Source organism: Scyliorhinus canicula, chromosome 1, assembly GCF_902713615.1.
Source record: "Scyliorhinus canicula chromosome 1, sScyCan1.1, whole genome shotgun sequence".
In the NCBI taxonomy this organism is placed as follows: domain Eukaryota; kingdom Metazoa; phylum Chordata; class Chondrichthyes; order Carcharhiniformes; family Scyliorhinidae; genus Scyliorhinus; species Scyliorhinus canicula.
The window spans coordinates 290,772,250-290,787,557 of NC_052146.1; the positions used below are offsets into that span (position 1 = coordinate 290,772,250).

At 49.2% G+C, this 15,308-nt stretch overlaps 1 protein-coding gene across 2 annotated transcripts in view; it reads right to left on the reverse strand.

The window, feature by feature from the left end:
* Positions 1-12,144, reverse strand: part of sult6b1 (sulfotransferase family, cytosolic, 6b, member 1) — a 31,820-nt gene extending 19,676 nt beyond the window's left edge. Inside the window, exons 1-3 of one of the 2 annotated variants that reach the window (XM_038815038.1) lie at positions 11,884-12,144; positions 8,155-8,377; positions 4,348-4,475 (exon numbers count right to left, since the gene is read on the reverse strand). In XM_038815038.1, coding sequence (XP_038670966.1) covers positions 4,348-4,475; positions 8,155-8,278 — 252 coding nt within the window. In that variant the 5' untranslated portion in view covers positions 8,279-8,377; positions 11,884-12,144. Of the gene's footprint in view, positions 1-4,347; positions 4,476-8,154; positions 8,378-11,698 lie in introns of both variants that reach the window. The other variant, XM_038815028.1, reaches the window with a different exon arrangement.
* Between the last annotated feature and the right edge of the window lie 3,164 nt (positions 12,145-15,308).

Here is a 15,308-nt window from a genome sequence, read left to right on the forward strand (position 1 = left end):
TGTACATTTCCATCAAAGTTATACATTCCCTTGACTTTCTTCCATTCAATTGGGATGACATTACACACATATCCCTCTTTACGTTACAATTCTTTCTTAAATATTTACATTGTCATGTTTGTTTTATACATTGGAGTGTTAATGACCCTGACCGAGGGGTTTTACACTGTTACCCACCCCTCGGTGTACATTTGCTGGTAAGACCTTACACAACCAACTGCAGGTGGGCCTGTCACCGTGTAGGCAGCTTGTCAGTTCCCAGGGTTAGCAAGGGTCCCTCTGTCAAAGCACCTTTTGGTCTGATCAAAGAATTTGACAACAGGACTACATTACTTACACGTAGCTCTGGACAGTCCTGGGAGTGGTGTGGGTGCTCTTACGGCAGCAGCCACAGCCTCCACTTGGTGCTGCTGAATGCAAGAGCCACTGGCCTCGGATTGTCTGGCAACACTCACTTGGCAGGAATCCCGCCTGAGGTTTTGATTCCAGGACAGCCCAATTGGCTTATGGTTCGGCAGCCCTTCCCTGACCTTCTAGCCGTGTGTCGGGATCCCCGCCATCTCAAGAAGACTCCACCCCTTGTGTACAACATGAGAACTTAAAAAGGTCCAAGAGGTGCATTCACAAGCATCTTTGTAGAAATGTTCCTCATGGAAGGTAAAGTTCTCATAAAAGGTAAAGTCACAGTCCCAGGTGTCCATTGGCTACTTTCCACTTTGAGGTGGGGGGGGGGGGGGGGGGTTGCTGCTGACTTGTGGAGATTTAACCTGAGGCTCAGCACACCTCAGACGAGAGACAAGGTTGAGAAGGCAGGGCCTTCATGAATAACCTATATATATAAGGAGACAGTAGATCAGTGCAAGGAGCTCATTCATTTTAACATTGATTTCCGTCTTCTCAATCAGTAGCTCGGTTTGCAAGAAAAGAGGGTTTTGCAATAAATTTAAGTCTGGATTATTAACTTGTTATTGGGATAGATGCTCCGGCTCTTTGTGAAAATAAGCTCAAACCTTCACTTTGTTAAAAGCAACATAAAAATGTTAACTTATCTCTTGCATGAAGCAAAACTGCAACAGCCTGTGATCTGCAGCTTAATAGGTTATAGCATCCCGTGCAGTGACTTTGGCCAGTGTTAATAATGCTAGGTGCTGTCTGGTCATCCCCCTCTCCTTTGTACCGCTCACACCTCAGTGCAGCACACCTCAAATGGATCTCGATGTCAAAGTAGCAAACTTGCATTTACATGGTGCCTTTCCCCATTATTAGGATGCCTCAAAGAACTTTACTACTTTTAACTACTTTTTGAAATCTAGTCACTGAAAGTGCTCAATATAAGTAGGTTATCCTATTTAAGTCAAATCAATTTGGTGCCAGTAGTGATCCTTACAAGCTGGTTCGTTGGTCAGCAACATGCTGCGAGAAACAAATTGCGGATCGAGAGTGCTCTGAAACAACACAGGGAAAAGTACCAAGTGCAATTCGATGGAAGGATGTTATGAAAATTTCAAAACTTTATCGGACAAGGCCATTTTTTACAAATTAGTGCTCCCGAGACAAAGCTTTGAGATGAGGGCTTATGGGCTTATAATGAGGTTATTGGGAAGCAGTGACAAACATGAAGGGAATACGCGCTGTGCATTCAAATGAGACAGTACTTCAGTTCATTAACTGCGATGAGCAGGTTGCATAGAAGCAGCACAATGGATATCACCTTGCTGGCTTTAGTAACAGGTAATATGTTCATTCAAATCCACAAACCAGTGTGTAAACCTGATGATATCATCAGACCAAACTATGTACAAAAAAAGACATTTGATAGATTAGGAAAAAGAAATTGAGTAAATTAGGACATGACATGTGGTAAGGTTCGGAAGAAACAGTTGACTAATTGATTGATTAGATTACCCTGATTAGTCAATAATCCCATTCTCATTTTATCATGCAATCATCAGGATGGGAGAAGACAAGCTTTGTTCTTTTTTCCATTTAGCAATTCTCGTGCTCTAATTTATGGGCCACATTGCTTTAGTAATTCCTTTTTAGCTTCCCTCTCCCTCAACCGATGGAACTGGCTCTCGGCTGCATTACGTTTCCTGGGATCTAGGCACCCACCAGCACCTCACCCCTAGGTATTCGTCATGGGTGAGGCGGGACAACCAGGGAGATAAGAAAGATAAACCGCAGCAAAACGCAATCCTGATACTCATCAGATATCCACGCGCAGATATAAAATGCACGAGCATTGACATTGAGATTGTCCATTGTTTAAATGGTGGTCTTTGCAATTTAAACAATTTAGCAGTCATTCTTGGAGATGCATCGCTCACACGAGGGTTTGGTATCATAGCAGTTAGGTTACTGGATTTGGAATCTATGGTAGTGAAGAAGAAATCTGGGAAGGGGAGTCAAAAAAGGTTTATTTCCAACCTTTGGTTTAGGAAATGTATACACAAGCAACAGTCCCGGCCAGAACCATTCAGGACCCCCGGCTCCCGCCTGGGCCGGGTTTTATCCTGGGCCGGGTTTTATCCTATGGAATTAATGAACCCACGGATGGGCCTCCACCCCTCAGTGGTGGAGCTCGTCCTCCGTGAAGCTCTCGCAGAGACTAATCGAGTCGACCCCGTGAGTCTCGTGGGGATTATAACACCCCTCCCCCACGGTCAGCCCTTTCGAACAAAGGGTAGTATGGGGCCATCCAGATGTGTCTCACCCCATTTGCCTTCATAAAGTGTGCAAACTCGTCACTGGTGAACAGGGTAGCAGTGTCTGTAATGCTCACCTCCGGGAAGCTGTGGGTGCTGAAGGAGAGCCGTAGCTTCTCCATGGTGGCCTCCAGCGTGGTGGATGACGTCTGATGGACGTCCAGCCACTTGGAGTGGGTGTCTACCACAAATAAAAATACAGAACCTTCCGGCAAAATCGGCTTGCAGGCCCAGCATTTCCCCTGGGAGAATGGTACGGCTGACAGAGGCTTATGATGCTCCTGGCATGGGGTACACTTTTGGGCCAGTCGTTTGATCTCACCATCAGGCCTGGCCACCACAAATGTTTTTCTTTTTTAATTTTTTTTTAAAATGTAGAGGAGTACCCAATTATTTTCTTTTCCCAATTAAAGGGCAATTTAGTGTGGCCAATCCACCTAACCAGCACATCTTTGGGTTGTGGGGGTTAAACCCATGCAGGCATGGGGAGAATGTGCAAACTCCATGGACAGTGACCCAGATTTGAACCTCAGCGCCGTAGTCCCAGTGCTAACCCAGTGCTAACCACTGCATCACCATGATGCCCACTGGCCGCCACACATAGCTTCTGACCAGCATCTTCATTTTCAACACCCCTGGGTGTTGGTTGTGCAGGTCCTGGAGTATGGCCCATCTGCCGAGGCTTGAGATCACAACACAAGCCCCTCATAGAAGGATACCGTCTTCCTCACTGAGCCCCCGCATCTTGGTGTCAAAGGCCTGTAGATCTTTGGGCAGCTTGCCTTGTGGCTCCTCTGCAAGACGATATGGGATATTTTCACCAATACTGAGTCCCTTTGCATCCAGTCGTGTATCTGAGCTGCAGTAACAGGCAAGGTGTCCACAATGTTCAGCGACGAAATAACCTTGGTGGGATGGGAGGCTTGTTGATAATGGGAGCCAGCTCAGCACATTCACATTCGCGATCTGCGTGCCTGGGTGATGCTTGAATACGCACTCGTACGCCGCTAGCAACAGGGCCCATCGCTGTATCCGGGAAGACGCTCTTGGCAAAATCACCTTGCCCTCTTTAAAAAGCCCTAGCAATAGATTGTGATTCGTAACAATGGTGAATCGATGCCCATATACATATTGCTGAAGTTTCTTCACCATAAAGACAATGGCCAGTCCTTCCTTTTCGAATTGGGTGTAATTGCTGTTCACACTGGCTGGTTTAAGCTGGCCAGTGACCGGGAGTGTGGTGGGGCGAGGGTCTGCGGCCATCAGATCCTGGTAGAACAGGTTTCGACGGGCCTAGGCGGTGTGAAAAGTTGGGGGAGGGGACCGATACTGGTTGAGGTGTTTTCAAGAGGAAGTGGATGGGAGGCTTCCGGGAGGGGTGGGGGGGGAGGGGCTCGATGGTAACAATGGGACAAGGCGAGCCAAGCCCAGTGGGCAGGGCCTGGAGTTATGATAATGGTGGATAGGAGGGGAGTGGGGGGGACGGGAGGGGGGAGGTGAGAGATCTCGTAAACATTCCTGTCTATGGCAAGCCTGCTCGGCATTTGAAAAATTCTGTCTTTGGTGACCGTGGAAAGCACTACATAAATACAAGCCTTTCTGTTTCTTTAAAGGACGTGAGCACAATTTCTCATCTACATACCTCATATCTCTCAGCACCTTCAAATTCCAGTAACTTGACTTTAAAAAGACCGCCAAGCTTCCAGTCTTTAGATCCACTTTGATTGGTGGAGGCAATATCCCAAAGTAACTGATTCACCCAATTAAATCCTGTAGGACACAGTGAAAAAGTTGATGTGACTGGTTACATGAGATCAATGTGAGCAAATGCATGCGAAGGAACACAACCTACCCTAGGGCAGAACCCAAGAGATGTGCACACACACAATTCCGGAGTCATTCACTAGGGAATACAATCACATGTATAACATCCTTCTTAGATAGCCACTCGAGACACCTCAACAACCTCCGTTTTGTCAATGTACCATTTGTCAATGTTCTTTGTTGATTATTCGTGTGTCTACTATGTAAGTTCCACTGTGTACGTTCCTCGGCTGCAGAAGAATACTTTTCACTGTACTTCGGTACATGTGACAATAAATCAAATCAAATTACATCACTGAACAGGCGCTGGAATGTGGCGACTAGGAGCTTTTCACAGTAACTTCATTTGAAGCCTACTTGTGACAATAAGCGATTTTCATTTATTTCATCAACAAATCAAATCAAATTTCAGAGTTTTTACCTTCAGTATTACCTACTGCTAAGTGTGCTGCACCCACGGCTAGAGTGCTTTCTGAGTGATTTGGAGGGGAAGAGACAGACAGGAACAATCGGACTCTTGCCAGCTGTCGATCTGTTGATCCAGTATTCAGAGTCAGTGGTCTGGTCTGTCATTTCACAGAATCCTACAGTGCAGAAGAGGCCCTTCGGCCCATCGGGTCTGCACCGACGCATGAAAAGCCCTGACCTGCCCACCCAATCCCACTTGCCAGCACTTGGCCCATAACCATGAATGTTATGGTGTGCCAAGTACTCATCCAGGTACTGAAAAAACATTTTTTAGAGCACCCAATTATTTTTTTCCCTCCAATTAAGGGGCAATTTAGCGTGGCCAGTTCACCTCCCTGCACATCTTTGGGTTGTGGGGGTGAAACCCACGCAGACGCGGGGAGATTGTGCAAACTCCACACAGACAGTGACCTGGGGCCGGGATTGAACCTGGGACCTCAGTGCTGTAGACAGCAGCGCTAACCACTGCGCCACCGTGCCACCTATCCAGGTACTTTTTAAAGGGTGTGAGGCAGCCTGCCTCTCCCACCCTCCCAGACAGTGCACTCCAGACCGTCACCACTCTCTGGGTAAAAAGGTTTTTCTTCAAATCCCCTCTAAACCTCCCATCCCTCACTTTGAACTTGTGTCCCATCGTAACTGACCCTTCAACTGAGGGGAACAGCTGCTCCTATCCACCCTGTCCATGCCCCTTATTATCCTGTACATCTCGATTAGGTCACCCCTCAGTCTTCTCTTCTCCAGAGAAAACGAGCCAAGCCTATCCAACCTCTCTTTATAACTTAAATGTTCCATCCCGAGCATTTGCCAGTTCTGTCTGGAGCAGCTGTTTGGACTCAACCCTTCCAACTCCAAACACAAGCGTACGAACATAATAATAATCTTTATTATTGTCACAAGTAGGCTTACATTAACACTGCAATGAAGTTACTGTGAAAATACCCTAGTTGCCACATTCCGGCACCTGTTCGGGTACTCTGAGGGAGAATTCAGAATGTCCAATTCACCCAACAAGCACATCTTCCGGGACTTGTGGGAGGAAACCGCAGCACCCGGAGGAAACCCACGCAGACATGGGGAGAACTTGCAGACTCCGCACAGATAGTGACCCAAGCCGGGAATTGAACCCGGGTCCCTGGTGCTGTGAAGCAAAGGTGCTGCCATACCGCCCATATGAAATAGGAACAGCAGTTGGCCTTTTGGCTCCTTGAGCCTGATCTGCCATTCAATAAGATAATGGCTAATCTGTTTGTGTTTCGAGTCCCACATTCCCATCTGTACCCAAAATCTTAGATTCCCTATCCTAACAAGAATCAATCTACCTTCACCTTAGAAGTAACCAATGACCCCGCCTTCTGAGACAGAATTCCAAAATTGCACAACTCCCTGAGAGGAAAGGGTTCTTCTCATCTCTCTCCTATAAGGCGACCCCTAATTTTTAAAAATAAATTTAGAGTACTCAATTCATTTTTTCCAATTAAGGGGCAATTTAGCGTGGCCAATCCACCCACCCTACACATCTTTGGGCTGTGGGGGCGAAACTCACGCAGACACGTGGCGAATGTGCAAACTCCACACGGACAGTGACCCAGAGCCGGGATCGAACCTGGGACCTCAGTGCCGTGAGGCAGCAGTGCTAACCACTGCGCCACCGTGGTGACCCCTAATTTTAAAATAGCACCCCCCCTAGTTCTAGAGTCACCCACAATGCTGCCACTGAACCAGTGTTCATTCTCAGCCTGCCCGCCCATCGCCCCACACTGGACATAAATGCAGTTTAAACCATTCCGGATAACCCTACCACTGAGCCAAAGGTTCGCTCCTGCTACAATAAATATGCATTTTTAAATATTTTATTAACATTTAAAGTACAAGTGGATACTTTGTGATGGCTATCCGAAACAAGTAGTTCTTTGAGTGTCCAGAACATTATGATTGATCTGCCATGTTTAAATTATAGATTTCCAGTTACCAGAGCAACAATCTGTGCAATAAAAATCAATCTTCCAAAGAGTTTGGCATCAATTTCAGGCAGATAATCTTTGTGTCAAAATTCTGCTTTTACTTTCACAGATATGACAGCACATTTTTTTAAAATTTAGAGTACCCAATTATTATTTTGTTTCCAATTAAGGGGCAATTTAGCGTGGCCAATCTACCTAACCTGCACATCTTTGGGTTGTGGGGGTGAAACCCACGCGGACACGGGGAGTAGGTGCAAACTCAAATGGACAGTGACCCAGGGGACAGTACATCTTTTAAGCACAGTGCTCAGAGGAATGCCAAATTCCAGGATCCCTGGAAGTCCTGATCCTGTTGTGGCCCATCTACAGAGCTACTGATGTGCCAGTGATGGAAAAATATACAGGCAAATAAAGTCTGAGAGGTTGCAGAACCTGTCGCTTTGCAACCAGGAAATGGCTTTGATGTAGAAAGCAAGTGATCAGGATAGTGAAGGGTTCAAATTTAATTTTCCTGTGTTTTTCTCTGAATGAAGCCTTGAAACACTATACTTTCTTCAAAGAACTGTTAATCCATCCCTCCCCCAACCCCCACTACACATGCTCTTCCTTTCAAAACACAACGCAACACTGCACCACAGCAGCTTTCCCTATAAACGCACACTCAACATCTGTTTCTCGTTTCTGAGTTGGCACAAACATTCTACTGGTTTCAAGTTACAATTTGGACGGCGTTTCACTGTCCTGACAACTTTCACACTATCGTCGACACATCCACCAGCCCTTCATGCTCACAACTTGCTGCTTTTGCAATCTGCACCAACATGTATCCCAACACATTCACGGGCTGCTCACCAACTCATCCCCGCTCTTCCAGAAGATGGCACGTTACACAGGAACGGGGGGGGGGGCAGAACCAAAAGAGGTTTATCAACCATCCAGGCCTTGCTCCAATAGGCACATTGCCATGGGGTTAACTGGCACAGGGCAGGTCGTGTGGGTCAGAGATGTCAAAGCCGGTGATCACATACAGGGGTGGGGGGCAGGTTTGGCTATTCTCAAATAGCCCAAACGTGTGGCTATTTCTCTCTCCTCAGACAATCACACGTGCAGACAGCACGAGAACTTGCTGCTACATTGCATGTCACTCAGGGTGAATACCCAACTCCCATTTCTTACAATCTGTTCGTGCTCACCACTCAAATGAGGTGCAAGGGCCTTTCTCTCTCCGACCCTGCGTAAGGTTGAGACGGTGGGGCCTTCACGAATAACCTCAGCCGGCACAGGAATTGAACCCGCGCTGTTGGCCTCACTCTGCATCACGGACCAGTGTTTGCAGAGGGAGGGCGGTGGTTTGGGTACGGCTGGCACCACCAAGCCAGCCCGATAATAAAGCAAACAAGTGACTCAGCGGAGCTGACTTCACTGCAACTGTTACAATAAAACCCGCATCTCCTGCCTGAGGATTCCCCGTCTGACTCCAGCCGTCACTGAGCCTCTTATAAAGTACCCCTCCCGCCCCATGTGCCTCCGCCACGCCACCCACACTCATTCACTCACTCACTCCCCTCAACCCTTTCATTTCCCCTCTCACGCATGAACTCCACTTGAACCCTGCTCCTATTGAAGGTGGGGCTATTTTGTTTATCTTCAGCTCTCTTTAAAGGCATTCTGTGCACTCTGCCCTCCAGTTTCCCCGTCCTAAGCATTCCTGGCGTTAAGACGTGTTTTTTGTTGTTGTTGTCCGGAGTCCTCGGCTCTCATTCCGCCAGCGGGAACATTTATTTGTTCCTTCGCGGTGATGCGAGGCATTTGTGACCTATTCATAATCGCCCTGGGGTTTGTGGAGGGTGAGCTCCCTTCTTGAACCTCTGCGGTCCATGTGGGCAGCACACCAACACAGGGGTTGGCACTGCTGCTTTACAGCTCCAGGGTCCCAGGTTCGATTCCCGCCTTGGGTCACTGTGTGGCGTTTGCACGTTCTCCCCATGTCTGCGTGGGTTTCCTCCGGGTGCTCCGGTTTCCTCCCACAATCTAAAGATGTGCAGGTTATGTGGATTGGCCATGATAAATTGCCCCATGTGTCCAAAGTGTCCAAAAAGGGGTGGGGTTACTTGGTTCGGGGACAGGGTGGAGGTGTCGGCTTAGGTAGGGTTCTCTTTCCAGGGGCCGGTGCAGACTTGATGGGCCGAATGACCTCCTTCTGCATTGTAAATTCTATGTGGTGTAGGTACACCCACTGTGCTGTTTGGCGTGGAGGGAGTTCCAGGATTTTGACCCATCAAAGGAAGGGTGATATATTTCCAAGTCAAGATGGTGAATGCCTTGGAGGGGAGTCTCCAGGTGATGGTGTCGCCATTCACCTGCTGCTCTTGTCTTCTAGATATCAGAGGTCACGCGGCATGTGGTTAGGGTGTCAGAGTCCCGACTGCCAAAGCTGATCTTCGCCCAGCTCAGTGAAACATCCCAAACAAGACAATGACAAGGGAAGCTCTTCAAAGACACCCTGAAGGCTTACCTCAAGAAATGCAAAATCAAGGTCAATGCCTGGGAGACCTTTGCTCAGAGGAAACATATTGGAGGAACCTCCTGATTGAAGAGACACAATTCTTCGAGAATACCCGAGGGCAAGAGGAGGACCCGAAAAGGAACATGGGAAAGGAGCGCCAGCGATCTACAGTCCAAGGATCAATCCCGCCTTCCGGAAACACCTGCCAAGTGTACGGTCGAAGATGTGGCTCCCGGATCGGGTTCATCAGCCGTGAAAGGCCTCACAGAACCATGACCAGGAACACAGAGTTTCTTAAGTGGACAATCATACTCATTAGTGAGTGATCATCGAAGGAGAGAAGTCAGAGGTTTGGAAAGTGCTGTTACAGGAGCCTAGGCGTGTTGCATAGGACCAGGTGTAGACCACTTGACCTCTTGACCCTGCTCCGCCATTTAATGATGTGACTTTGACTCCACATTCCTGCCTACCCCTATAACCTTCGACTCCTTCATAGATCAAAAATCTGTTAAATATGCATCTCCACTGCTCTCTGGGATAGAGAATTCCAAAGGTCAATAGCCCTCTGAGAGAAGATGTGCTTGTCCCTGATTTTGAAATGGTATCCCTGAGTCCTAGACATCTGCACGAGGGGAGACATTCCACCAGCATCTCTTCGCTCAAACCCCCTCAGAACGTTACGGCTTTCAATACGATGACTTCATTCTTCTAAACTCCAATGAGTCCAGACCCAACCTTCTCAACCATTCCTCATAAGACAACTCTCTCATCCTCAGAATCAGCCTAGTGAACATTCTCTGAACTGCTTCCAATGCAAGTACATCCCTCCTTAAGTAAGGAGACCAAAACAGTCCACAATACTCTAAGTGTGGTCTCACCAGTGCCCCGTAGAGTTAAAGCATGACTTGGGTGTGTGTGTCTGTGTGTGTGTGTGTGTGGGTCTGGGTTGGTGGGTCTGGGTGTGTGTGTGGGTCAGGGTGTGTGTGTATGTGGATCTGGGTGTGTGTGGGGGAGAGTGGATGTCGGTGGTCGTGGGTATGTGGGTGTGTTTGTGGGTCTGGGTGTGTGTGTGTCTGGGTTTGTGTGTGGGTCTGTGGGTCTGGGTGTGTGTGGGTCTGCGTGTGGGTATGTGGGGGGAGATGGGCATGTGCTGGTGTGTGGTGGTGAGAGTGAGTGATAAAACTGAGACTGGGTGTAAGGCAGACTCACACTCACCTCTACTCATTCACTCACCTGTACTCACTCACTCACCACTCACAGTCACTCTCTCACTCACTCAGTCACTCACTCACTCACCTTTACTCACTCACTTACTCATTCACTTAATCACTCACACACACTCACTCATTCACTCAGTCAGTCACTCAGTCAGTCACTGAGTCACTCACCTCTACTCATTCAGTCACTCACGCAGTCCCACACCCACTCACTCACTGCTGCAAGTTCCCCTCCAAGTCACTCACCGCCCTGACGTGAAAATATATCAGCCGCTCCTTCACTGTCCCTCCCTAACAGCACTGTGGATGTGCCTGCACCCCATGGGCTGCAGCGATCCAAAAAAAGGCAGCTCACCAGCACCTTCTCAAAGGGTAATTCGGGGTGGGCAATGAATGCTGGCTTTAGCCAGCGATGCCCACATATCGTCAAGTAGGAGAAGGGGGCAGCAGTTGCTGAGTTTAATGGCTCTGGTGTATCCTTAGCTCAGGTTGTACTGCTCTCCATAGCTTGGGCGTTGCCGAGTGTGGCGCTTGTCCCCGTGTAGGTAGACCCTGGATTGCTGAAGTGGGTTCAAGGGCACAGAGAGGGCAGGGGGTGGGGAGGTTGCCTAACACAAGCACCGCTCAGGAAAGTTAAATGTTGCACAGACAGGAGAACGATCGGGGCGACATCGCCCGCCTTAATGCGAGCTTTGCAACAAGTGTTCAAGTTAAAGCACCAGTGACAGCTACAAAAGCTGGGAAGGCAATTAAAAAAAAAATCCAACAGTACAGCGATATTACAAAATAACTGAGAAAAAATTGCCGCAGAGATTAAGCCAAACAGTTACAGGTATTGTAAAATGTTGCAATATGTGGAAGGGACAGATTTCAAACACTTTCTGGAAAGGTTGAACTTTTCAAAACAAACAGACAGAAAAAGAAGAGTTTGAGGCGAAGGGAGTTCTAAATTATTTTTTAAAAGAGAAGAAAAGCAATGAAGGGATGCCGGGGGCTCGAGCCAGCCACGCTCACCACATTTGGGGTAAGAGGAGACCATCATGTCTTCGGGGCGCGCCTGGAAGGTGAGCAGCTCCTGCAGGGTCTCCGCCGAGGTCAGTACGGTGGGATAGAGCAGCCCCTGGTAGCGGAACGTCATCTCCTCAGGCTGCAGCCGGTTCGCGCGCTCCAGGATCTCCTTCATCCGCTCCTGGAAGCTGTCCTTCGCGCCCACCGCTGCCCCAGCCTCTTTGCCCTCCATGCCCCCCGCGGAGGGCACTCCTGCACCCGGGCTGTGAATTGCTGATGTTTGCAGAGGGAGGGCGCGCGGTCTGGGTACGGCTGGCACCACCAAGCCAGCCCGATAATAAAGCAAACAAGTGACTCGGCGGAGCTGACTTCACTGCAACTGTTACAATAAAACCCGCATCTCCTGCCTGAGGATTCCCCGTCTGACTCCAGCCGTCACTGAGCCTCTTATAAAGTACCCCTCCCGCCCCATGTGCCTCCGCCACGCCACCCACACTCACTCCCCTCAACCCTTTCATTTCCCCTCTCACGCATGAACTCCACATGAACCCTGCTCCTATTGAAGGTGGGGCTATTTTGTTTATCTTCAGCTCTCTTTAAAGGCATTCTGTGCACTCTGTCCTCCAGTTTCCCCGTCCTAAGCATTCCTGGCGTTAAGACGTGTTTTTTGTTGTTGTTGTCCGGAGTCCTGTATCTCGCCTCTCATTCCGCCAGCGGGAACATTTATTTGCTCCTTCGCGGGGATACGAGGCATTTGTGACCTATTCATAATCGCCCTGGGGTTTGTGGAGGGTGAGCTCCCTTCTTGAACCTCTGCAGTCCATGTGGGCAGCACACCAACACAGGGGTTGGCACTGCTGCTTCACAGCTCCAGGGTCCCAGGTTCGATTCCCGCCTTGGGTCACTGTGTGGCGTTTGCACGTTCTCCCCGAGTCTGCGTGGGTTTCCTCCGGGTGCTCCGGTTTCCTCCCACAATCTAAAGATGTGCAGGTTATGTGGATTGGCCATGATAAATTGCCCCGTGTGTCCAAAAAGGGGTGGGGTTACTTGGTTCGGGGATAGGGTGGAGGTGTCGGCTTAGGTAGGGTTCACCTTCCAGGGGCCGGTGCAGACTTGATGGGCCGAATGACCTCCTTCTGCATTGTAAATTCTATGTGGTGTAGGTACACCCACTGTGCTGTTTGGCGTGGAGGGAGTTCCAGGATTTTGACCCATCAAAGGAAGGGTGATATATTTCCAAGTCAAGATGGTGAATGACTTGGAGGGGAGTCTCCAGGTGATGGTGTCGCTATTCACCTGCTGCTCTTGTTTTTCTAGATGTCAGAGGTCATGAGGCATGTGGTTAAGGTGTCGGAGTCCCGACTGCCAAAGCTGATCTTCGCCCAGCTCAGTGAAACATCCCAAACAAGACAATGACAAGGGAAGCTCTTCAAAGACACCCTGAAGGCTTACCTCAAGAAATGCAACATCAAGGTCAATGCCTGGGAGACCTTTGCTCAGAGGAAACTTATTGGAGGAACCTCCTGATTGAAGAGACACAATTCTTTGAGAATACCCGAGGGCAAGAGGAGGCCCCGAAAAGGAACATGGGAAAGGAACGCCAGCGATCTACAGTCCAAGGTTCAATCCCGCCTTCCGGAAACACCTGCCAAGTGTACGGTCGAAGATGTGGCTCCCGGATCGGGTTCATCAGCCGTGAAAGGCCCCACAGAACCATGACCAGGAACACAGAGTTTCTTAAGTGGACAATCATACTCATTAGTGAGTGATCATCGAAGGAGAGAAGTCAGAGGTTTGGAAAGGGCTGTTACAGGAGCCTAGGCGTGTTGCATAGGACCAGGTGTAGACCACTTGACCCATTGACCCTGCTCCGCCATTTAATAATGTGACTTTGACTCCACATTGCTGCCTACCCCTATAACCTTCGACTCCTTCATAGATCAAAAATCTGTTAAATATGCATCTCCACTGCTCTCTGGGATAGAGAATTCCAAAGGTCAATAGCCCTCTGAGAGAAGATGTGCTTGTCCCTGATTTTGAAATGGTATCCCTGAGTCCTAGACATCCGCACGAGGGGAGACATTCCACCAGCATCTCTTCGCTCAAACCCCCTCAGAACGTTATGGGTTTCAATACGATGACTTAATTCTTCCAAACTCCAATGAGTCCAGACCCAACCTTAGGGGCAGCCCGGGAGCATGGTGGTTAGCATAAATGCTTCACAGCTCCAGGGTCCCAGGTTCGATTCCCAGTTGGGTCACTGTCTGTGCGGAGTCTGCACGTCCTCTCCGTGTGTGCGTGGGTTTCCTCTGGGTGCTCTGGTTTCCTCCCACAGTCCAAAGATGTGCTGGTTAGCTGGATTGGCCGTGATAAATTGCCCTTAGTGTCCTAAAAAATAAGGTTAATGGGGGTTGTTGGGTTACTGGTATAGGGTAGATACGTGGGCTTGAGTAGGGTGATCCTTGCTCGGCACAACATCGAGGGCCGAAGGGCCTGTTCTGTGCTGTACTGTTCTAAAATTCCTCATAAGACAACTCTCTCATCCTCAGAATCAGCCTAGTGAACATTCTCTGAACTGCTTTCAATGCAAGTACATCCCTCCTTAAGTAAGGAGACCAAAACAATACACAATACTCTAAGTGTGGTCTCACCAGTGCCCCGTAGAGTTAAAGCACGACTTGGGTGTGTGTGTCTGTGTGTGTGTGTGTGTGTGTGTGGGTCTGGGTTGGTGGGTCTGGGTGTGTGTGTGGGTCAGGGTGTGTGTGTATGTGGGTCTGGGTGTGTGTGGGGGAGAGTGGATGTCAGTGGGAGTGGGTGTGTGGGTCTGTGGGTTTGGGTTTGGGTGTGTGTGTGGGGGTCTGGGTGTGTGTGTGCGGCTCTGGGTGTGTGGGTCTGGGTGTGTGTGGGTCTGGGTGTGTGGGTCTGTGTGTGTGTGTGGGTGTGTGTGTGTGGGTCTGGATTTGCGCGTGTGGGTGTGGGTATGTGGGGGTGTGTGTGGGTCTGGGTGTGTGTGTGGGGGTCTGGGTGTGTGTGTGGGGGTCTGGGTGTGTGGGTCTGGGTGTGTGTGGGTCTGGGTGTGGGTAGGTGGGGGGAGATGGGCATGTGCTGGTGTGTGGTGGTGAGAGTGAGTGATAAAACTGAGACTGGGTGTAAGGCAGACTCACACTCACCTCTATTCACGCACTCACTCAATCACTCACTCACTCACTCTGACACAGTCACCCACTCACTCTGACACACCCACTCTGTCACTCACTCCCACATACTCAGCCTCCCACATTTACTCAGTCACTCATTCACTCTCACACGCTCACTCACCCATTCACTCACTCACACATGCTCACTCACTTCTACTGACTCACTCCCACACATTCACTGCCACACATCCACTCAGTCACTCATTCACTCCCACACACTCAATCACTCACTCCCACACACACTCAGTCAGTAACTCCCACACACACTCGCACACACTCACTCAGTAACTCCCACACACACTCGCACACACTCACTCAGTAACTCCCACACTCACTCCCACACACTCACTCAGTAACTCCCACACACACTCACAGACACTCACTCAGTAACTACCACACTCACTCAGTAACTCCCACAC